At 41.7% G+C, this 25,746-nt stretch overlaps 1 protein-coding gene across 6 annotated transcripts in view; it reads left to right on the forward strand.

The window, feature by feature from the left end:
• LOC149210822 (putative ADP-ribosylation factor GTPase-activating protein AGD8) overlaps positions 1–25,746 on the forward strand; it is a 299,814-nt gene that overhangs the window by 111,540 nt on the left and 162,528 nt on the right. For 5 of the 6 annotated variants that reach the window (XR_016252963.1, XM_089396802.1, XM_089396805.1 and 2 more), the window contains 3 exons: positions 15,981–16,428; positions 16,819–17,070; positions 17,253–17,381. Coding sequence is in view for 5 of the 6 variants with exons in the window: in XM_089396802.1 (XP_089252928.1) it covers positions 15,981–16,428; positions 16,819–17,070; positions 17,253–17,381 (829 nt within the window). In the remaining variant the exon portion in view is untranslated. The remainder of the gene's footprint in view (positions 1–15,980; positions 16,429–16,818; positions 17,071–17,252; positions 17,382–25,746) is intronic. The other variant, XM_089396803.1, reaches the window with a different exon arrangement.

The following is a 25,746-nucleotide window of genomic DNA, read 5'->3' on the forward strand; positions in this document are numbered from 1 at the left end:
ATAACCAGCGGGAAATGGATTCGGAGGAGCAGCAAGACTAACCAACACAACAGAGGCTTTATCCATGAGTGGACAAAGGTGAAGGGGATGTTTGCCTGCACAAAGTCGGCAGGGGATTCGAGGCTTCCCTTTCTCCTTACCATTCCCAACTGATGAGGTAGCATCGCCATGATCATCAGTGGACGATGGAGGGCGGGCTGGATCGTGAGACCAAACTTCTAATACCCTGGGAATGCCAGGGCAATCACGAAGGAGATGGTCCTCCTTGCATAATCGACAAGGAAACTTGACCTTCCGCGGAGGAGCAGAAGGTGACCCGACTTCAGGTATACTGGAGGGGATAAGTGGACTTTAGGGGGGCACTGTGTGTGTAGGCTCTCCCTTAGGGGACTTCTTCTTCTTGGTCTTCTTCTTCTTCTTCTTAGCCACCTGGTTATGCGAATCGAGACTTTCACCAGGCGAAGTACAAGAGGAGGACGTAGAAGTAGGCGTCGAAGGCGAGAGATCCACCTTAGGATCAACGCGATGTTGTTCGGGTGGAGGGACTGATGGACTAACAGCCGATACGGTAGGGACCAAAGAGGTTGGAAACAACCATACAGGCAACCCGACAGTTAACCCTGGTAGGGACAACGTCGCCATATACGGAGCACCAACATTCGCAAGAGGAGGGAATTGTCCTGGATTCCCATCAGAGGGGGAACCTGGGTTAGTGAATCCTGGAAAAGTTGCCATGGTCAAACGAAAACGAAACTTACTCAAACTAACGCACACAAGATCTAACCAGGTGATGTTATTGTGGCCAAATTAATTTTAAGACACAAGAACCAAACTTGACCTTTTAATGTTTCAGGAGTCGAGAAAAGGACGAAAAGATGACTCCAGTCTCCTTCGAATGTTTAATGAGCACGAAGTGACAAGACGCTCACAGGCACCTTTTCATTTAGGGAGTCCGAAAAGGATCAAAAGTCACTGCTCTGGAGACTCTAGGTATAAGGTTTACCAAGCAACCCGTAAAACTGCTTATACACCTCAGCAATTGTATGAGAGCCAAGGACTTTCCGTACTGCAGTCAATCTTCCCGAATGCTGTGTTCGGTGCGTTACGGTTCACAAGGCGGCAGACTCGGCTTCCTATGGATAAAGGATAAAAGCCTAATGGGGTCTCCCTATATACGCGACGGTACGTGGGAGCACAGTCCGTCTTAGACCACTATCGAGTCACAGAAGGAGGAATCACCCAACCTAATGTGAAACAACAGTGACTATGTTTAAAGACGCCGGAACACGTCTCTAACCTAGACCTCTAGATATTCGCGTTTAGTTCCAATGCGTTTTTAGATTCATTTGGTTCATTTTACAGTTGATCTTGAGATTAAGTTTCGATTTCAAGCTCTATCGTATGTTCTCTCACAATTACCTGGATGCAAACTACATGCCAAAGAATTTCATTTTGTTCGATGAATTCTAGCTATGAGAGGGCAAAGAATTTTGACCAAACAAAACAAATATAAGCAAACAAGCAACTTAATGCAACTAAAGCAAGGAAAGGAAACTTTTTCTTTTGAAGATGCAAATCAATGAAATGTTCTTTTCCTTTTCAATTTTTTAAAGCAAAGCTACTAGTTTGATTTCCTTTCAATGGCACAAAGCATCTAAATGAATTTGGAGGAACCGGAACACCAAGTAAACTACTTAATGAAAGCACACAAAGTCCCCGAAACACTCAACCAAAGCTTCCAAATCAAAGGAAAACTAAATTCTGCATGAGCTATGTGATGTAAGCCCTGCAAGACAAGCAAGGAGGAAGCGAAAAACCACTCGGAAACACAAACCAAAACACTCGAACAATCACTGAACAAGTGCATAAACAAATCTGAAATCGGCTGGCCAAACAAGCAAACAAGATTCCTACGGTAGGCTTGACACACACACGGCCTCTAGATGTCCTAGGGCTAGAGTGCGAAATCAATGGAGAAAAGCGAACACCCGAAGGATGAGAGTCACAACCATTCAATTAGAGACTCAACACAGTCCAGCAACTATAAAAGTCATGATGGAACACGAACCAAGCAGCGAAAACAAAAGGGAAGGTATCCGCAAAATTAGAAAACTGAACAAAAACGGAACCCTATAGAACCAAGCTTCGCAACCAAGCAGTTCAGAGTTCAGACAGTGAAAAGCAAGTCATAAAATAAGTGGAGAGAAGAAGGGATAGTCACAGCAAGAGGTTCAGGAGGTCAATTTGGTCAAAAATGAATTTTACAGGATCAGCGCGGGTAGCCTTCAGCAACTCGGCGCTGACAGGAGAAGGCCTGTAGCAACTTTGCGACGTCAGCGCGGAAGGACAGGGATAAAGCGCGCTGTCTCAGAAAAACGAGGTCAGCGCGGAAAGAAAACACACAGACGCGATGACACAAATCACAAAGAAGTGGCGGCGCGATGTCAGCGCGGAAGGACACGAATAAAGCGCGCTGTCTCTGAAAACGAGGTCAGCGCGACTGTTAGACGTACAGCCGCGATGGAAAGAATACCAAAGGAACAGGGTCGCGATGTCAGCGCGACTGTTCTGAATTAAAACGCGCTGAGAGCAAAAAACAAGCAAGGCCAAAACAAAAACTTCCCAAACCAAAGGCAAGAGTCTTTTAACAATTAAAATACTTCCCAGAAGTACCCAGAAAGTTTATAAGCAAAGAGACAATCCCGAAAACTCGGAAAAAAGACCAATCAAAGTCAAACACAAAAGTGGACTCAAGAGACAAAAAGGCTGATCCCCAGTGGAGTCGCCAAATTGTTGGAGAGGTAAATCCCCTCTACGGATAGAGGCGATCCCTACTAGCCTAGCAGGGGTCTAGCAACAATCACACAATGCTGCCATGCATGTTCCTAATTACGATTAATCAAGAGGTAAAGAGCACCTACTTGGATTCCCGCGCTGTCGTTTGACGAAGAGATGTTGCCTTCGCTCCTTCGCTTCGGCTGGTCACAATCCTCCGCGATCTCCGCGAATAGATACCTGCACACACGAAGAGGAAACAAACGCAAGCGTGAAATCTAGTAAAAGCAACCATACATCGGTCAGAAAAGATGTAATTCACATTTAACCATAGCATAGACAAATGAGAATGGAACAATAATAGCAGTCATCTATTATTCATCAGAATAGAGAAGAGTACAACCAAATGTTCTGACGTCGGTAACCTTCTCAGGAGGGGCCAGTCAGCATGCATCTCAAGCATTCACCTTTGAGCATGATTCTCCCAAGACAAAACAACTCTCTCTCACATGACAAGCAACACAAAACAACCTTCCCTAAGCAATCATTCACTTCCACACCTAGCACACCAAACCTATAGTAGCAGCAATCTGAGCACTACAAGCTCTATACAATCCAAGCTATTCCAAGCTATGTCTAACTAGCTGCTCATGGTAATGGTGAGAGTTTATATAGGAGAAGGAGTCTCCTAAAAGGGCGGAAGGAAGAGCTTATCTTCAAGGGAAGTTGTTGGAAAGGGTCGAACAGACACGCCATAGAAGGGAGTCGACATTCACAAAGCTAACAACCAAGCCTGGAATTATCTGGAAGGCTGGCTGTTTGAACAAATTCGCCCAAACTGGATCAGCGCGGATTATTAGGAAACTGTCGCGCTGTCGCCGCGTCTCAATAACTGGGACAGCCATGTCAGCGCGAAAGCACACGGGAAAGGCGCGCTGTCGACCATCGCGGAAAAGTGATGTCCTTCCGCGCTGGCAGCGCACGGAATACACTACAGGGCGCCAGTCATCTCGGTTATTTTAGGAACAGACGCGCTGATGAACAAAACTTTGGAAAAATGGGTTTTTGGGCCAGTTCAGGAAGCAGGAACTTGGTGATTGTGAGTTTTGGGCACAACAGGGTGACTGACAGGAAGGCAGTGACAAATTACTGTGTAACAGATGCCCCCTAAAGCATGAAGACCGAGAGAGTGGGAGGGGTGAAATGCTTTACAACACACGCCGAATTGGAACACCACCGGGAAGGACCGAAAATCTCTGACAATCGAGTACATGCAGTCTAGGCATGGGCGCAGCCATCCAAAAGACATGCGAGAATGGTCTGTGGAATGGATGCAACCACCCAGCTAAAGAGACTAAAAGAATGATAAGGCATGGTCGCAGCCATCCATGAAGACTCAGGTATGGGCGCAGCCATCCATCAATGAGTCATGCAATGATCATCCACAAAATCGCAGCCTGGACCATAACAGACAGAGGCCCAGGGTCTTGCGCTCCATCTCGACCCGAACAAAGTACAAGTTCAAGCATGTGAATACAGGAGTTGAAGTCGAACATGCATGAACATTGTCTGATTACCAGTCAATGATGGAAACTGTTAACAGACGCGAGAGGTACCACCAATAATGACAATGGCCCTCAAGGTACTATAGGTACAATCCGTGGCGTGTGAATCAATGAGCTGGTGTCGAATACCCACGGAATCATTCGATCGAAGGCCAGTGATGTAAGCCTTACGTCGAACACGAAGAACCTGCCATTGAGGCATGCAGGCTCCAAGGCACCTGAAGGGAGTCTCTAAGTCACCTTCCTGGATAATGAGTTGGAGTCGACGGGAAAGGACCTTGATCGAAGGTGGGCCATAATGTTTCTCACATCATCGATGCGAGACAGAGGTAAAATAGTTTGTGCGAGATAGCAGACGAGGTTGTATTGTTGCAGAGGTCAACTTCTGTTGAGCATATGGCGGCACTAAGACGGGTTTGGCAGTACTTGACATCAAATGAGCAGAGGATATGGTGATGACGGCAATGAGCAAATGAGAGGCCAAATAGGATAACCCAAACCCATGGAGGCTAGTGAAAACAAGATGAGATGACCCCGCCCAGACACGAAGCAGCGGAGTGCCATGTTCAAGAGCGACGTACTGCCGACACGACTGTAATCATAGTTCCATTTTCCCCACCATTCCTGGCAGGTACCCCGATTATTTTTGGGTGACAAGCTTGACGGGGATAACATATGCTTGGAAAGCGTCATTTCGACGGTGTCCGATGTCATTAAGTTTTAACGAGCCTGACAAAGGAAGAACTCGGCGTCTTTTCCTGTTTAGAGAGTCTGAAAAGACAGCGGAAAAGAAAACTCCAGGGGGGTCCTTTTTCGTAAAGTTGTGTCTCTCGAGCCCGAAAAAGTATAAAACAATGCTCGAAAGAACCGCCCGACCATTACGATCGAGGAGTACTTTTCGTAAATAGTGACTTCGACCCGAAAAAGTAAAAAAGCGGTCAGAAGTACGTCGTTTTGGAGCCAATAACGAGTTCGAAACGACAAACACCCGGCAATCTTTTTAGTTTAAACGGTCGAAAAAAGAGCTTTAAAGGCGACCGCCTCTCATTTCTTTAACGAGTCGAGAGGGGGACTCGGCAATCTTTTCATCTTTAAACGGTCAGAAAAGAGCTGAAAGCAGACCTCCATTTTTATTCTCTTTAACGAGTCAAAAAGGGAAAAATACTCGGCAATCTTTTCATATTTTACGAGTCAGAAAAGAGCTTAAAGGCGACTCGTCCTAGAGGAACGAGTGGTATAAAGGGTAGCAACTGGTTCCGGCAATGGTGGAACTGCTCAAAACATGTAATGGTTAAGAGGTTGGCTAATAAAACCACTCATCGCTGCGGTTCCTCAGGAAAGGATAAACAACCAAGTGAGTGCATATGATCGGCCTAAGAGATGGTAGCAATGGAATGAAACAACCAAGGCTCATCTAGCAGAATTCAGCGGATAAAAATGGCAATCACAAGATGTAAATCGGGTATGGGTTCATTTTTACACAAGCTTGAACCGTGGAGAACTTTGCTTGGATTCGGTTTCATGTTTACACAAGCTTGAAACGAAAAACTATGCTTGTTATAAGTTCGCATGCCCCCAGCATAATAATGCAAATCGAGGTACATGCCCCCCAAGCTTCATTGCATTCGACAAAGTGGATGGAATGAAGGTTCACTTTCGAGATCTTGGAAAGACTCGACTGGGATTTTACGAGATCTTAATCAAAGACTCGATCTGAAAAGGGAGTTGTTTCATTTTTTTGTTAATGAGGTTGACACAGTAAAGAACTATCCTCATAACCCTTGTTTCATGTTTTAACGAGCTTGACACAAGATCAGGAACTATGCTCGAACACCTAGTTGGATTTTTTAAGGAGCTTGACACAGGAAAGCGAACTATGCTCCGACCAGACCCAGTTTCATTTTTTAAGGAGCTTGACACCGGAAAAGAACTGTGCTCCATCCAGACTTCATCATAATGAACGGGAAGTGGAGGCCCCCAAGAAAGTGGCTCCGGAGGGAAGGCCGACATCTTGGAAATCAGGACCTAATGCCCCCAGGACACTATGCACGATGGTGTCATCACTGGGTACAGGGATGGGGTAGGTGGCCACGTAGTTGATTTGCGGCGAGGCAGATGCAACTTGTGGATGAAAACCAGGAGGGATGGACGAGTGCGTCGGAGGGGCTTGTGGACGAACGAACGATAATTGATCGAACACCACTATTCTTCCATCGTGTGGAAAGCAAACCACACGGAAAAGCGAAGAAACAAGGGCTCCCATGGCATACACATAATCACGACCAAGGAGAAGACTGAAGTCTAAAGAACCTTGGGTAACCGAGACGTCTATATAGACAGTCTTGCCCCCCAAAGTAATAGGAAACTTCGGGAGGATCCCTAATGGCTGACTCGTTCCTCCATCAAACGCGGTGAGATGCGGTGCGACAGGTACGAGCGATGGGGAACCCAAAGCTCGCCAAGTAGTAACGGGCATGAGACTAACCGATGCTCCTTCGTCTAACACAGTGCCGGGCAGCGCCTTATTGCAAGCATAGGCGGTGACCCAGAAAGGCACATGGGACGGAAGGGGAGGGGCAGTCAAACGACTCCAATCAAAGGAGATGACCGAACTACTTGGTGGGGGAACCATATGGTTGCCCCCCTGCTCGGAAAGAACCGAATCTAAATTCTCCGGAGAGGTTTCAGGAGAACCTTTATCAGGTTCAGGAGAATCTGAGGAGACGAGAAGAACATGAGAATTTTGCTCTTCCGAAACAGAGTGGTTGAGAGGAGGTGAACTCGAATCAACACCCTTTCCGGCCAACGGCGGGTTTGGAACAGGCTGGGAACAGCCAGGTTCGGGAAGAGGGGCCTGGACGAAAGGAGAGTCTGAAGCGATCTCTTTGTGAACAGGGGTGCGATCTACAGCTGTAGAAAGACGCTGATAACCAGCGGGAAATGGATTCGGAGGAGCAGCAAGACTTTCCAACACAACAGAGGCTTTATCCATGAGTGGACAAAGGTGAAGGGGATGTTTGCCTTCACAAAGTCGGCAGGGGATTCGAAGCTTCCCTTTCTCCTTACCATTCCCAACTGATGAGGTAGCATCGCCATGATCATCAGTGGACGATGGAGGGCGGGCTGGATCGTGAGACCAAACTTCTAATACCCTGGGAATGCCAGGGCAATCACGAAGGAGATGGTCCTCCTTGCATAATCGACAAGGAAACTTGACCTTCCGCGGAGGAGCAGAAGGTGACCCGACTTCAGGTATACTGGAGGGGATAGCTGGACTTGAGGGGGGGACTGTGTGTGTAGGCTCTCCCTTAGGGGACTTCTTCTTCTTGGTCTTCTTCTTCTTCTTCTTAGCCACCTGGTTATGCGAATCGAGACTTTCACTAGGCGAAGTACAAGAGGAGGACGTAGAAGTAGGCGTCGAAGGGGAGAGATCCACCTTAGGATCAACGTGATGTTGTTCGGGTGGAGGGACTGATGGACTAACAGCCGATACGGTAGGGACCAAAGAGGTTGGAAACAACCATACAGGCAACCCGACAGTTAACCCTGGTAGGGACAACGTCGCCATATACGGAGCACCAACATTCCCAAGAGGAGGGAATTGTCCTGGATTCCCATCAGAGGGGGAACCTGGGTTAGTGAATCCTGGAAAAGTTGCCATGGTCAAACGAAAACGAAACTTACTCAAACTAACGCACACAAGATCTAACCAGGTGATGTTATCGTGGCCAAATTAATTTTAAGACACAAGAACCAAACTTGACCTTTTCATGTTTCAGGACTCGAGAAAAGGACGAAAAGATGACTCCAGTCTCCTTCGAATGTTTAATGAGCACGAAGTGACAAGACGCTCACAGGCACCTTTTCATTTAGGGAGTCCGAAAAGGATCAAAAGTGACTGCTCTGGAGACTCTAGGTATAAGGTTTACCAAGCAACACGTAAAACTGCTTATACACCTCAGCAATCGTATGAGAGCCAAGGACTTTCCGTACTGCAGTCAATCTTCCCGAATGCTGTGTTCGGTGCGTTACGGTTCACAAGGTGGCAGACTCGGCTTCCTATGGATAAAGGATAAAAGCCTAATGGGGTCTCCCTATATACGCGACGGTACGTGGGAGCACAGTCCGTGTTAGACCACTATCGAGTCACAGAAGGAGGAATCACCCAACCTAATGTGAAACAACAGTGACTATGTTTAAAGACGCCGGAACACGTCTCTAACCTAGACCTCTAGATATTCGCGTTTAGTTCCAATGCGTTTTTAGATTCATTTGGTTCATTTTACAGTTGATCTTGAGATTAAGTTTCGATTTCAAGCTCTATCGTATGTTCTCTCACAATTACCTGGATGCAAACTACATGCCAAAGAATTTCATTTTGTTCGATGAATTCTAGCTATGAGAGGGCAAAGAATTTTGACCAAACAAAACAAATATAAACAAACAAGCAACTTAATGCAACTAAAGCAAGGAAAGGAAACTTTTTCTTTTGAAGATGCAAATCAATGAAATGTTCTTTTCCTTTTCAATTTTTTAAAGCAAAGCTACTAGCTTGATTTCCTTTCAATGGCACAAAGCATCTAAATGAATTTGGAGGAACCGGAACACCAAGTAAACTACTTAATGAAAGCACACAAAGTCCCCGAAACACTCAACCAAAGCTTCCAAATCAAAGGAAAACTAAATTCTGCACGAGCTATGTGATCTAAGCCCGGCAAGACAAGCAAGGATTGCAAGCAAGGAGGAAGCGAAAAACCACTCGGAAACACAAACCAAAACACTCGAACAATCACTGAACAAGTGCATAAACAAATCTGAAATCGGCTGGCCAAACAAGCAAACAAGATTCCTACGGTAGGCTTGACACACACACGGCCTCTAGATGTCCTAGGGCTAGAGTGCGAAATCAATGGAGAAAAGCAAACACCCGAAGGATGAGAGTCACAACCAGTCAATTAGAGACTCAACACAGTCCAGCAACTATAAAAGTCATGATGGAACACGAACCAAGCAGCGAAAGCAAAAGGGAAGGTATCTGCAAAATTAGAAAACTGAACAAAAACGGAACCCTATGGAACCAAGCTCCGCAACCAAGCAGTTCAGAGTTCAGACAGTGAAAAGCAAGTCATAAAATAAGTGGAGAGAAGAAGGGATAGTCACAGCAAGAGGTTCAGGAGGTCAATTTGGTCAAAAATGAATTTTACAGGATCAGCGCGGGTAGCCTTCAGCAACTCGGCGCTGATAGGAGAAGGCCTGTAGCAACTTTGCGACGTCAGCGCGGAAGGACAGGGATAAAGCGCGCTGTCTCATAAAAACGAGGTCAGTGCGGAAAGAAAACACACAGACGCGATGACACAAATCACAAAGAAGTGGCGGCGCGATGTCAGCGCGGAAGGACACGAATAAAGCGCGCTGTCTCTGAAAACGAGGTCAGCGCGACTGTTAGACGTACAGCCGCGATGGAAAGAATACCAAAGGAACAGGGTCGCGATGTCAGCGCGACTGTTCTGAATTAAAACGCGCTGAGAGCAAAAAGCAAGCAAGGCCAAAACAAAAACTTCCCAAACCAAAGGCAAGAGTCCTTTAACAATTAAAATACTTCCCAGAAGTACCCACAAAGTTTATAAGCAAAGAGACAATCCCGAAAACTCGGAAAAAAGACCAATCAATGTCAAACATAAAAGTGGACTCAAGAGACAAAAAGGCTGATCCCCAGTGGAGTCGCCAAATTGTTGGAGAGGTAAATCCCCTCTACGGATAGAGGCGATCCTTACTAGCCCAGCAGGGGTCTAGCAACAATCACACAATGCTGCCATGCATGTTCCTAATTACGATTAATCAAGAGGTAAAGAGCACCTACTTGGATTCCCGCGCTGTCATTTGACGAAGAGATGTTGCCTTCGCTCCTTCGCTTCGGCTGGTCACAATCCTCCGCGATCTCCGCGAATAGATACCTGCACACACGAAGAGGAAACAAACGCAAGCGTGAAATCTAGTAAAAGCAACCATACATCGGTCAGAAAAGATGTAATTCACATTTAACCATAGCATAGACAAATGAGAATGGAACAATAATAGCAGTCATCTATTATTAATCAGAATAGAGAAGAGTACAACCAAATGTTCTGACGTCGGTAACCTTCTCAGGAGGGGCCAGTCAGCATGTATCTCAAGCATTCACCTTTGAGCATGATTCTCCCAAGACAAAACAACTCTCTCTCACATGACAAGCAACACAAAACAACCTTCCCTAAGCAATCATTCACTTCCACACCTAGCACACCAAACCTATAGTAGCAGCAATCTGAGCACTACAAGCTCTATACAATCCAAGCTATTCCAAGCTATGTCTAACTAGCTGCTCATGGTAATGGTGAGAGTTTATATAGGAGAAGGAGTCTCCTAAAAGGGTGGAAGGAAGAGCTTATCTTCAAGGGAAGTTGTTGGAAAGGGTCGAACAGACATGCCATAGAAGGGAGTCGACATTCACAAAGCTAACAACCAAGCCTGGAATTATCTGGAAGGCTGGCTGTTTGAACAAATTCGCCCAAACTGGATCAGCGCGGATTATTAGGAAACTGTCGCGCTGTCGCCGCGTCTCAATAACTGGGACAGTCATGTCAGCGCGGAAGCACACGGGAAAGGCGCGCTGTCGACCATCGCGGAAAAGTGATGTCCTTCCGCGCTGGCAGCGCACGGAATACACTACAGGGCGCCAGTCATCGCGGTTATTTTAGGAACAGACGCGCTGATGAACAAAACTTTGGAAAAATGGGTTTTTGGGCCAGTTCAGGAAGCAGGAACTTGGTGATTGTGAATTCTGGGCACAGCAGGGTGACTGACAGGAAGGCAGTGACAAATTACTGTGTAACAATAAGTCTGCGTTGAAGGCGTGGTTACATTTCGCCTGGCGTCTTCATTGCTGTGCCATTTGTCTGCGTGTTACATGGTGAGCGAATCGCTTTCGGATAACGCCCATCCCGTGCCTAAAAACCTTCCGAATCGAGCTCCACTGTCCAGCATTTCTTCTGCCGCGGACGGGTTCTCTGCATTACCAAAGGTAGAAGGTAATATCCTGAAATCGTATTCTGATTCTTCTAAAACTCGCGTGGGCATCAAAACTTATTCGCGCGGCAGCAGGCTTATTCCCTTCAGTACGTAGACGGTAATTTCGATCCAGTTTCTGAGAAGGTAAAAGGTATTGCGTGAGTTTCTTTCATCCTTTACTTTTCATGCGTTTAGGTTCTAACTTAAATAAAAAAATTAAAAATATAAATCGACTTTCATTTTGTTTTTTTTTGATTTTGTATGGTATTTAGGTTATTTAAATTTTAGATTTAAGTTTAAGGTTACTATTTAGGTTCTAAATAGCTGTTAGTTTAAGAATTAAATATTTTGGGGTTTCGTAGCTTAAATTTTATTATTTTTTAAGCTTTAGATTTAGTTTAGATAGTTTTAACTTTTTTTTTTAGATTTTATTAAAAAAAAAATAAAAAAATTCGGCTTTGGTTACATTTTTTAGGTTAATTAGATCTTAGTTAGAATTAAATTTTAAAGTTTTAGTTTTATTTTTAGCTAAGTTGCGTTTTAGATTCATTTTCTTTTAAATTTTATTTCAAAAAAAAAGAAAAAAAGGGTATAATTTTTTTTTGTGGTGTCAGCTGCCTTTCTCGGGAAATCATTATGCTATGTTTTCATGCTGAGATTTAAGAAAGTCTGCACATCTTAAGGGTTAGCTGCATATGGTATCTAGTCAATAATTGTGTGGTTGTTTAAAGCATTCATCTCTTTTAATTGCTAGATATCGTTATCGAGATTTGATCATTGCAGGAACTTTGTGGTTTTACTGGATATTTAAGCATTGCTCAAGTTTGATGATAAATGATTGCTGTTTATGGTCTATATTCTTACATCGTTTAGCAAGTAATCGTTCAAAAAATCAATCTCATAAGGCACTGGTCCACCAAATTAATAAAATCATTTCAGCATTTCGTGTCTCCCAAACCAACTGGTTGACAGTTGGTCTCCTTCACCTCGTAGGGTCTACCCCCCTTAGCCGCGGGAGACAGGCTTAAACGGAGGGATCGGGGATCAGAGTGACAGCCTCCGGTCTGAGGGTTGCCGTGTCGATCCGCGCGACAACAGCTCCCCTGCTAGTTTGAGTGGTAACATGTCCGATAAAGTGTCCAATAAGTTCACCACCGCGAAGCTGATCCCCTCATCATATCTCTGAAGACAAGGCTTGGATGATAGACCTCTTGAAGCTCAGACCTTGAATAGTATCACGGTGAGATTAGAACTTGGATGTAGGCTCAGATCTCGGATCAAGACTTCAGATCACTATAATAATAGTCTGATCTCGGACACCAGACATCAGATCACAATGATAATATGCAGATCTCGAATGCTAAACTTCATATCATAATGATAATAAGCATATCTGGAATATCAGACTTCAGATCACAATGATAATAAGCAGATCTCGAGTATCAGAGTTCAGATCACAATGATAATAAGCAGATCTCAAATACCAGACTTCTGATCACAATGATATTAGCCTTCAGATCACAATGATAATAAGCATATCTTGAACCTCTGACTTCAGATCATAAGTATAAAGAGCAGATCTCAAACTTCTGACTTCAGATCATAAGTATAAAGAGCAGATCTCAAAATTTTGACTTCAGATCATAAGTATAATGAGGAGATCGCTAATCACTGATTTCAGATCATATATGTAATGAGTAGATTTACAGATCTCAGACAACTTCAAAGTTCACATAGGAGAGTAGATGAGTAAGGTATGTGTGTTCCAATTGCACACAAAGTAGAGTGAATTAACTTCTCTATATAGTCATCATGTGATCCGAATGAGTGAGTTTCTAGGCAAACCAACTAGCCATCATGTGATTCGAATGAGAGAGTTTCAAGGCAAGCCAACTAGCCATCATGTGATCTGACTTAGCACTGGTGGAGCCACTTGAAAATATAAATAAATAATAATTTTCTTCTTTCCAAAAATACATTTTATCCAAATCAAAAGCATGAAAAACATGCTAGAAACAATAATAATTTTGTTCTCATCAAGTACAATTATAATTATGAAGACCGACCATAGCTACACATTCTTCAACAAGAACCCCTTCAAATTAAGCCTTACATTATGGGATATGTGAGGAATAATAATGATATGATGAGCTAGGTTAAGTTTAGAAAGAAGAAACTTTAAAATTAGTAAGGTGAGCTACACTAAGCCAAGCACTCCTTAGATAAGGTCTGGTCTTATAAAATCCTCCTAGAGTTCAACATTCTCCAAAAGTAGCCATTATCTACATGTAGACCCACTGAGTTAAATTTAGACTGCCAAAATGCAACTGGTTCTTGAAAATTCAAAGTGCTCAGAATGGCCTGAAGCCTGACATTGATGTGCTCACCATAATGGGTCCCTAAATGTTGAGTCACTTGCTAAAAATAGCACTGTGAGACATAGCCCATCTTAAGACTCCAATAAAACTCATACCCTAGGCAGATCCTCTAACTTGGTCCTCAAATATGAAACCCTGTTGGAAATCTAACCACTCTCCAAAAATGGCTAAACATAGAAGTTGCTAAAAGCAACCTATATCAAATTTGCCTAGAAACAGTCCTCTGTGCATATCTTGCCAAAGGGTGTCTAAAAGACTAAAACTATGATCAGAACATGCAAAATGACACCACAAACTCACATTCATCACACCCCTGGGGCTTTCGACCTCCCATACTCACTTTGATTATTGGATTGAATGTGTAAGTATGGGCCAACTGCTTTGTTGGATATATTTGTTGATTTGGGGTAGCATTGGATGTGCTTTAGCCACGAAAATTGGTGGAAAAGCTAAGGCACGAGATCTCCAATACCCATGAAAGGTTTGGGCAGATTCTAAACAGTTTGGGAGATATTAAAATAATAAATATTTTTAATAGAGACCCTAAGTCTAAACTTATGGAAATTAAAATATTAATGTGAATTAATATAAAACTATGTTAGAATGGTCCAAAAGTCATGGATCAAGCCAGAGCTAATCTTAGCAGTTGAGTAGGGCCTTAATCTTGGTCGTTGATCTGTCAACGAGAAAAGTGTAACAGAAGGGTTGAGGGTCACTTGGAGAATACACCAGAGTGATCAGTGATTCTATTCTCTAGAGCGGGGTTTGCTAAGAGAGATAGAATCAATGATAAATAGCGAGGGGCAGTGAATACAGAAGCAAAGAGGCAGAGAGACAGTACCGGGAGGATCAGCGCAGAGGCCGGGAGAGGGGGACGTAGAGCTAGCGAGAGGCCACGCAAAGCCAGCTAGGGTCTACACAGACGCAGAGGCAGCCAAGAGCTGCGCTGTTCCTCAGAGAGCCAGCGTGGGTGACATAGATGCTCTAGAGGCTGACGCAGTGCCTCTAGAGGATGACGCAAGGGTTATTGGGCTGACGCTGTGCTGACGCAGGGCCAGGAAGGGCTGACGCAGTCCCTAGAGGCAGATGTTGGGGTTTTCGTGGGGCAGATTGTAGCTGGAAGCTGTCAGAGTATTTATCTGAGGTTTCAGCCAGAATATCTGCTTTCGAGTAGAGAGGCACTACTGCCGAGATTATTTTCTGTTGGGTGAACCGGTTTGGGCACCCAGATTGTATTCAGAAAGTGCATAATAATTAAAATCCTCAGATAGCTGCATTGGTTTTCCCGCATTGGGTTTTCTGGGGACATTGGTCCAAAAATGCTTGTGTGCTTGTTTTTGTTTCCTTCAGTTGATGATTTGTAATGTGTGGAGCATGTAATTGTATTTATTTCCTGTGTTTACATGGTAAATAACTAGTTAATTAACAGAACAAACAGGTAGGAATAAATCAGTAAGTATATGAAAGGTTTCTAACAGTTAGACTTAGAAATTCCAACAATATCCTCAACATTTACCTATGTGCAAGTAACTTTACTGCTCTTTGTTCAACCTTCTATCCGTGGATAATAAAGTCAGGCAACCATGCACCAACTCTGGAAGGCACTCGATGAACCGTTGATGATGTGTTAGTGTACCGACTAACCAATCCACCCTGTAATGTACTCATGAATTGTTGATGCTGATTGGGGAACTCTATAATAGTGAGCTCACCTTGAATGATATCCATGAATAGTGTTTTATAAAGTCAAATCTGGTGTTAAGAAGACCAAAAGTATCATGGGAGAAAAAAAAAAGCAAGAGTCTATTATCTATTTTATTTGAGTTACTATTTATCACTTATTCTAAAACTATATACTATCTAGTATGTTCAATGACCGTTACAGTAATAAATACATCAACATGAGGAGTATTGAACATCTAATACTTGGTAGTGAATTGCAACTGTATGGTGAGTAGTGCCCAATACTTGCATGTATGGCAAGTATTAACTACTCAATGCCAAGTCAATGCAGGTCTGCTGGGTATGGAGCTCGGTACATGGACAAATGTTATACTTGGCATACATGCAAGTATTTTAATTGTGTCTTGATCTGAGTTTTACAATGTATGTATTTGTTGATGTATATTATAACATTTTTGGTGCTGCATATATTTTAAAGAAAACATTTTTGTTAACTATGATTTATATGCTTACTGTTGTCACAAGCTTACAGGTCTACGAATCTCGATACATGGACCATGGAGCAGTTGAAATTGATGAGCTTTGGTGGTAATGGCCGTGCACAATTATTCTTTAAGCAACATGGTTGGACTGAAGGTGGGAAGATTGAATCAAAATATACATCAAGAGCAGCGGAGCTATACAGGCAGCTTCTTGCAAAAGAAGTGAGGAAGAGTTTGTCTAGTATTCCATCATCGTCACCTACCTTGCCTGATTCCCCCCCTGCAGTGGCTTCTCCCAGTGTACTGGACTTTGCAGAGTACAAGGACACAAATGGTACTCCAGAAGATACTTTTGTGGAACAGCCAAAAGCACCTGTTTCAGCTCCCTCACGACCACCTGTTGTTAGTGCTGCAAAAAAGTCCACAGCTTTTGGAACGAAGAAAATTTATGGAGGAAAGTCAGGGGGTAGCTTAGGAGCAAAGAAACTGACTTCGAAGGTTAGATTCTGGACTCATGGATAAAGTAAGAGGATGTTTCAGATATGTTTTCAACATTCCCTGCTGGAGTGTGTTCTGTATTGAAAATCATAATGTTCAATGATATGTTTATCCTAATGATGGCATTTGATTTAGAGAAAGGGATCCTCTTAATGATTGGGACTGCTCTAGTTTTTAAGACCTTTCAGATAATGAATTTCTTCATTTTCATTGTATTTTCTTTTGGCATTTTTTAAATGTGCTAGCTAAAATATTGCTGTGATGTTGGTGATTTGAATGGTGCCCTCAGCCATGCATACATTCACTAAAAACTGTTTCATTATGGACTGTGAATTTATCTGCTATCAAGGACTGTAAATAGATTTTTAAGTCATGCAAAGTGTTTTGCAGCCAAATGAGAGTCTTTATGACCAAAAGCCTTCTGAGCTTCCTGTTGAACCACCAGTTGCAACAAATGTGGGAACACAGTCAGCACCTCGAACATCTCGTTTTACTTATGCTGAAGAGCAATCAACATTCAATTCAGATGGTCTGTCTTCCTCTGGTCATGTTTTGGCACCATCCACCGGTGTGGATTTCTTCTCTGATTTCAGTACTTCAGGGAGTCGAAAATCTGGAAATTCCAACCGCTCCAGACCTCAGGTACAAGGGCTTATTTATATTGCTTAGTATATTGGTTGGATATGTGTTCCTTGCAGGTTAAAATTATTCCAAACAAAAATTGTAGTGCATCCTGTTCTGTTATAGGGCATGACTAAATGATGTGTTGTATCGATATGAGAGTTTATTGCCGGGTAATAATCTTGCTTACTTTATGTGTTCAGCAGATTGAAGAAACTGGTGAGGCACAACGGAAGTTTTCAGGTGCAAAATCCATATCATCTTCCCAATTCTTTGATGAAGATAAGAAGGCTATTGATGCAGATAGTCAAATGCGTCTGCAGAAATTTGTGGTAAGACTCTCTTCCTATTTCTGAACTAATAGTAGGGAAATGATCTTTTTGGTATATTTTGATTATAAGAAAGCATATTCCTGTTGTTGCAAGGATGTTTCCTGACATTCCAGAATGTTTTTTGTTATCCCTTGCCAAAAACAGGGAACCATTAAGGGACATTCCTGAAGTCTCATTTGTGAACAACACCATGAACTCCTTTTTTTAATTAAAAACAGACATCATTATTGTTGGGGTTGAACATATTGAAATGTATTAGTTGTGTGTTCTAGGTGGTTTTGTCCTAGGAGTCTTTGGTGATATTAAATATCTAAGGTGTATGCTACGTGACTTTGTGAGTGAGAATGAGAAAAGTAAAAAAGAGGAATCCATTGTATGATGCAGGAATGGAGTGTGTTATAATGTATATTGGAAAATGCGTAAGAGAATATGCTAAGTGAGAGTTACTAGTGGCATATAGGAATCACACCAATGTCAGTAAATTGACGAAGGGTACAAAGCCCCATTGGCTGTATAAATGTGTACCTGTATGCTCTTGGTGTGGCAATTGAATTTGTTCTTCTCCATATGCGGTCTTGTTGAATGTTGCATATTGCTGCCGCTCCTCTTTATATCCAACAAAAAATAGAAATGGGCCTTTTGATGGTCAACATGGGATGTATGTATCATGCTGAAGGATTTTAGGGGGAGGTGTGTTAGGCTTGATTGATGTGCATAGTGGCTACCCAAGAGATCATCCTTGCTCCTAAATGGGTGGTTCATTGCTTGGAGTGTGCTGCTCCTTGGCCAATCCTCTTGCGACATGGCTTGCTTACCTCGACCTAGGCAAGGTTTGGAGGGTCTTTGGCTTGTGTAAGATTAGCTCTTCCCCCCCCACTAGTTACAAGTTGCAGGGTCATTTATTCTTTAAAAGTATCTGGGCAGCTTGTGAGATAGTTGTGGGTTGGTTAAATGGAGTTAGAATGTAAGGCTTACATATGTAATAAAGTTACCTTAGTGATTTATCATTTAGGCTAGAAGATCGGATTTCAGGCTATTATTAGAGTTCAGGTTGTGGTTCTTTTGAAATCATTGCTTGTTGAAGGTGCCTTTTGTTGATTTGTGGTAGCATCGGATGTGCTCTAGCCACAAAATTTGGTGGAGAGGTTGGGGCACATGAGATCTCCAATACCCAGAAAGGGTTTGGGTAGATTCTAAACAGATCAGGAGATATTAAAATAATTAATATTTTAATGGAGTCCCTAAGTCTAAACTTAGGGAAATTAAAATATTAATGTGTATTAATATGAATCTGTGTTAGAGTGGTCCAAAAGACATGGATCAAGCCAGATCTAATCTTAACCATTGATTAGGGACTTAATCTCGGCCGTTGATATGTCAACAGGAAATGTATAAGAGGAGGCTTGAGGGTCACTTGGAGAACACACCAGAGTGATCAATCATTCTATTCTCTAGAGTGTGGCTTGCTAAGAGAGATAAAACCAATGATCGGGAGAGCAGCTGAGGGGCATTGAGTACAAAGAGACAGAGAGGCAGAGATAGTGTGTTATGTAAAAAATTAGTTAATTTTAGGTTATTATTTAATTTTAATTTTAATTAGATGAAAGGGCACGATCATAAGATCATGCCCTTTCCCAAAGGGTGCCCATGGCGGTATATAAGCTAGGCAACCCATTGTAAACAATCATCATCTGTAATTCATCTCTTTAATAAAATATTTATATATATAAATTTCTGCGTATCTTAAGTTTTCTGTTCTATTTGGTATCAGAGCGGGTTCGACCCTCTGGACAATTTTCGTTGCATAGGTCACCAGTGACCACCTTGCACGCAACCACCGTTTCTCCCATCTGCACCATCATTGGCTACCCGTTACTTCCTGTCTGCCGGCGTGCATTCCACCTGCGTCAACGCCTGGTGTCCACCCCACACTGTCCCAACAAACTTCGAACTTCCGTCCACAGTCCTTGACATATCCACCCACATCCGTTCGCTGTCCAGAGTTATCCCGTCCGTTCTGCCTTCCGCCAGTAACCTTTCTCTTGCAGCCATCGTATCCCTGGTGAACGCCGAGTTACCCACGACAAAAACACTTCTTCACCATACGACGTGACTCGCCCTTCACTCGCTTGGCCGATTATCACATGTAGCGGCCAGTTAATAAAAGAAAAATTTCGATAAGTTTCAGAACAATCAAAAGAAAAGACGTGACTGTCCAGTTGACGTTTATGATATATATATAAAATAATTATAACGTGATTTAATTATAATATATGAATATCATACTTTAATTTATATATAATTTAATTATAAGTTATATAATTTATAACTTTAATTGATATATCTATATATATATATATATATATAAGGTTAATAATTATAAATTATAATTATTATAATTTATAATTAAAAAAATATTAATTAAATTAATTTAATTTAATTAAAAAAAAAACACCTTAAGTTGGCAGATAAATACACGCCCCCGCAAACCCGCTCGATGTCGACAATGACAATGGCGGATTTCCAAAAAAAATTGGTTGACGCAGAGCATAAGATAAATAACAACCACGACGAGGTCAATAAAAGATTAAATGAATTCGAGAGCAAGCTTGGGGAGCAAGCGGACAAAATCAAAAATCTTCAAGATACGACAAATCGAATAGAGATAAAGATGGAAAATCAACATGTCCAAACAGAAGTAAACATCAGAGATGCCTTAACAATGTTGAGACTTCTGTGTAAAAGGTCGAATTGTACACCCGAAGAGCTATTAAAAGAAAGTGAAGAGAATCAAGAACACCTCTCATCAGATTCAACAAAGTCAACTGATTCTCATGAAAAGGTTGAATCCCCAAGAAAATCAGCGACACCCCACCAAGAAGCAAGTAACACGACCTTTACAAACAAGCAACTTTGGGATACCCTTACTAATCAACACCCTTTTTTTGCTCAACCATTAGCCGCATACCAGAAGAGGGCAAAGGTTGAGATGCCTAAATTCGATGGAAACGAAAAAAACAATGTTGCATGGATAAATAAAGCAGAAGAATACTTTGAGATATATGACATCACTGACGATGACGAAAAGCTCAGACATGCATCCATGAAAATGGAAGGAGAAGCATATAACTAGTATATGTGGTGGAAAAAAACAACACACGTCATTAGCTGGAGAAAATTTAAAGATGCTTTTTTTAAAAGATTTCAAGGTGTAAAAGAAGAAGAATTCTTTTCAAAACTCATCAAATTACGACAAAAAGGAAGTGTGGATGAATACACTCAAGAATGGGAGACCTTAGTAACTCGAGTACCTGGGTTATCAGAATCTCATTTAATTCAGTCATACATCTCGGGACTTAAAACCCATTTACAAGTAGAACTTGAGATGCATGACATTTCATCAATAGAAGTAGCAAGACGAAAAGCAAAAACAGCTGAAAAGAAATTCGAACAAATATTTTGGTCAAAAGTCGAAAAAACATATTCAAGACGAAGAACACCTCAGGATGCGGACGCAAAAAATACAAGATATGTTCCACCACATCGTCGTGAGGATGAAAAATCTAATGTGGAAGCGCAAAGGATAAAGGAGGGTAAATGCAAGCGCTGTGGTGAAAAGTGGGACCCCAAACATAGGTGTGCAAAAGGAAAAGAACCAAAAAACCTATATAATTGTGAAGCAACCAATGATTCAAACAGTGAAGATTCTGACATAGAAGAAACAGGAGATGCCCCAGAATTCTCACCAAAATTAGATGACGAAAGTATTCCGCAAGTGTCATTATCAGCTATGACAGGTATATCACAAGCTCAGACTCTAAAGTTAAAGGGACACATTAAGAAGAACAACGTGGTGGTTCTCATTGACTCTGGTACACACACAATTTTTTGGATGCAACCATGGCCAAGAGACTCAATATTTTTTCATTTCCCTTACCAAACATGAAGATAATGGTAGCAGATGGTAAGAGGATTGAGAAGGTGGGGAAATGTCAAAAGGTTAAATTGCAAATTCAAGACTTCAGTTTAGAGTCTTCGTTTTTCACAGTACCATTAGGAGGAGTAGATGTAGTCTTAGGTGTCCAGTGGTTACGAACCTTAGGTACTTATGCCGCTAACCACCAAGTACAATTTATAAAATTCAAATGGGGAGGTCAAAAGTACAAATTACATGGGTTCCAAGCACCAGAAAATCAAATTGTATCATCATCTCAGATGATGAAGATGATTTGAAGGGGAGCACTTGCTTATGTAGTACAATGTCATCAGTTAGAAATATTATCTGCAAATATGACCAGTGAAGAGTCATCAGAGATACAAGATCTAATTAGGAAACATGAAGAAGTATTTCAAGGCCTACCTCTAAAGATGCCGCCTAATAGCTAAATTGAGCATACAATAGAAGTCAAGGCAGGATCAGACCCGGTTAACATCAAGCCATACCGATATCCACATCACCAAAAAACAGAAATCGAGAGATTAATCCAAGACCTCTTAAGGTGTGGAATCATCTCGAAAAGTAAAAGTCCTTACGCTGCTCCAGTGGTGTTGGTAAGGAAGAAAGATGGGTCATTCAGGCTATGTATTGACTATAGGGGATTAAACAAAATAACAATTAAAAACAAGTTTCCAATCCCCTTTATCGACGAAATGTTGGATGAGCTACATGGCGCAAGGTATTTCTCAAAATTGGACCTAAGATCAGGTTACTATCAAATTAGAATAAGATTAGAAGACATACCAAAAACCGCATTCCGAACACACGAAGGTCATTATGAATTTAAAGTAATGCCGTTTGGATTAACCAATGCACCAGCAACGTTTCAAGCAACTATGAATGAATTATTTCGCCCACATCTCAAAAAGTTTGTATTAGTATTCTTTGACGATATTCTAATTTACAGTAAAACTTGGAAGGAGCACTTGCAACATTTGGATAAGGTTCTTACACTACTTAAAGAACACCAATTTTACGCAAAAAAATCCAAATGCACCTTCGGAAAGGAAGAAGTAGAATACCTTGGACACATTATATCCCATGAAGGTGTAAAGGTGGACCCTAACAAAATCAAAGCTATAAAAGAATGGACCAAACCTGTTAATATATCCAAGCTAAGAGGGTTCTTAGGTTTGACGGGATATTACCGAAGGTTTATTAAAAACTATGCACATATAACTGCACCTCTAACAAATCTTTTAAAGAAGAATTCGTTTCTATGGGATGAGGAAGCAGGAAGGTGTTTTGAAAAATTAAAAGAAATTATGTCTAATGCTCCCGTATTAGCAACACCAGATTTTTCTAAACCATTTATCATTGAGTGTGATGCTTCTGGATTCGGTATAGGTGCAGTACTAATGCAACAAGGACATCCAATAGCTTTTGAAAGTAGGAAGCTCAATAAAAGAGAACGCCTCAAATCCACATACAACAAAGAAATGCTCGCTATCATGCACGCACTAGCTAAGTGGAGGCAATATCTTTTGGGAAGTAAGTTTTCTATTCGAACAGACCATAACAGTCTCCAACATCTCCTTCAACAAAAAACACTTTCCGAAGAACAACAAAAATGGATTGAAAAAATTGCCGCTTTTGACTTGGAAATACTACATAAAAGAGGTAAAGACAATGTAGTAGCAGATGCCTTATCCAGGAAAGATGAAGAACCAACACTACTTGCAATGTCGGTTGTTGTTCCTGAGTGGCTTAACGAAATTCGAAGTGAGTATGCCAAGGATCCAGAAGTAACAACAATAATCAATAACCTTCCCAATAACTCAAAATTTGAGTGGAAGAATGATATCCTATGGTATAAGGGAAGAATATATCTAAATACAAATTCCAAGTTTAAGTTTAAGATACTCAAGGAATTACATGACTCACCGTCAGCTGGATACGTAGGATTCTTTAAGACTTACTACAATGCACATCAATCTTCCTTTTGGAAGGGAATGAATCGTGATATTCAGAAGTATGTAGTAGAGTGTGACACATGTCAAAGGAATAAAAGCGAAAATATTACGACACCAGGATTACTTCACCCCTTAAACGTTCCAAACCAGAAATGGGAAGAAATCTCAATGGACTTTATCGAAGGATTACCAGTATTTGAAGGCAAGGACAAGATTTTCGTAGTAGTCGACAGACTCACCAAATATGCTCACTTTATGGCAATAAAGAAGTCATACTCAGCAAAAGAAATCGCTGAAATATTTTGCAAGAATATATATAAGTTACACGGTTTTCCGAAGGTCATTGTGAGTGATAGAGATGCCAAGTTCAAAGGTAATTTCTGGAAGGTATTGTTGAACCATATAGGAACTTACCTAAATATGAGTTCCGCTTATCACCTTCAAACAGATGGCCAAACAGAGGTTGTCAATAAATGTTTGGAGGCCTACCTATGTTGCTACGTTACAGAAAAACAAAATAAATGGGCTCAATGGTTACATCTTGCTGAGTGGTGGTATAATTCCACTTATCATACATCAGCAAAAATGACGCCATTTCAAGCCCTATATGGGTATGAACCCCCGAAATGGAAAGACCTAGCTATTGTCCAAACAAATCTACCTGCTGTTAAAGATCAATTAGAAGAAACCCAAAAAATCGTCCAAATATTAAAAGAAAACCTGAATAATGCGAGGAATTGTATGAAGCAACAAGCAGACTGTAACAGAACCGAAAGAGAGTTTGAAGTTGGAGAATGGGTATTTGTTAAGCTCCAACCATACAAACAATTAAAACAGAAAGGAAAAAACAAATTGGCACCAAAGTTTTATGGACCTTATCAGATCAACAAAAAGATTAGCCAAGTTGCGTATGGCTTAAGCCTTCCAGAGACAAGTCGTGTTCACAACGTCTTCCATGTATCTTGCCTTAAAAGGGCACTAGGTAACAATCAAACAATGCAAACAACACTTCCATCCCTAGATGATGAGGGAAGAGTCATTTTAGAACCAGAAGGTATTTTGTCTACTAGAGAAAGAAAGCTTCGTTATCGTACTATCAAGGAATATCTGATCAAGTGGAAGGACTTGCCCGAAGAAGAAGCTTCTTGGGAGAATGAAGCATTTTGTCAACAACATCCATCGTTACGTATGCTTTGAGGACAAAGCATTCTTTCGAGAGGAAGGCAATGTTATGTAAAAAATTAGTTAATTTTAGGTTATTATTTAATTTTAATTTTAATTAGACGAAAGGGCACGATCATAAGATCATGCCCTTTCCCAAAGGGTGCCCATGGCGGTATATAAGCCAGGCAACCCATTGTAAACAATCATCATCTGTAATTCATCTATTTAATAAAATATTTATATATATAAATTTCTGCGTATCTTAAGTTTTCTGTTCTATAGTGCTGAGAGATCAACGTAGGAGCCAGAGAGAGTGACGCAGTAGCAGCCAGGGCTCACGCAAGGCCACGCAGAGGCAGCTAGGAGCTGCGCAGTGCTTGAGAGGGGCCAGTGTTGCTGACGCAGAGGGCCAGAACGCTGACGCAGGGCCTCCTGAGGCTAACGTAGGCCCATTCAGGGTGACGTAGGGCCAACGCTGGGAAGAGAGATGTTGACGTAGTCCAGAAAGGCAGACGTTGGGGTTTCTGGGGCAGATTGGAACCGAGGAGCTGCTAGAGGGTTTATTCGGGGTTTTAGCGGGGACATTTGTCTCAAACTGAGAGGTACTACTGCCAAGGAAATTCTCTATTTGGTAAGCCGGATTTGGCACCTAGATTGTACTCTGAAATTGCTTAATAAGAAAACCCTCAGATCGCTGCACCGGTTTTCCCGCATTGCGTTTTTCCAGGGACATTGGTCCAAAAATAACGGTGTCATTTTGTGTGCTTGTTTCTGTTTCCTTCAGTTGATGATCTGTAATATGTTGAGCATGCACTAGTGTTTATTTTTCAGTATTTACATTGTAAATAACTTGTTAAGTAATGGAACAAGTAGGTAGGAATAAATTAGTAAAGTGCATGTAGGGTTTCTAACTGGTAGACTTAGAAACTTCAACACCTTTTTCATTGTTGGTAGTCATTAGAAGATTTGGGTGAAATGATTCCTCATATTTTTCCTTGTTACTCGAGGGCTTGCTGTAGAAACCACTTGATGGGATTTCTTGGTTTGTCATCTTTTCACTTTTGTGGTGTGAGGCTTCTTGAGTCAGTGAGCAAGATCTTCGCGAAGGTCTATCAGTTTGAAACCCAATTCACTATACCTTGACCTTGTGGGGAATATGCATGGAAAAACAAGAGTAGGTTGCTGTGATCACACTGATTTGGATTTTGTTGAAAACAAATGCAATATATGATTAACATTTAAAAGAGGCACAAGGTTTAGTGAAAACCAATTTCTGCTAATGCAACAACGG

This window comes from Pinus tabuliformis, chromosome 1_2, assembly GCF_031772625.1.
Source record: "Pinus tabuliformis cultivar Carrire ecotype Pingquan chromosome 1_2, CPIR1, whole genome shotgun sequence".
Taxonomy (NCBI): Eukaryota; Viridiplantae; Streptophyta; class Pinopsida; order Pinales; family Pinaceae; genus Pinus; species Pinus tabuliformis.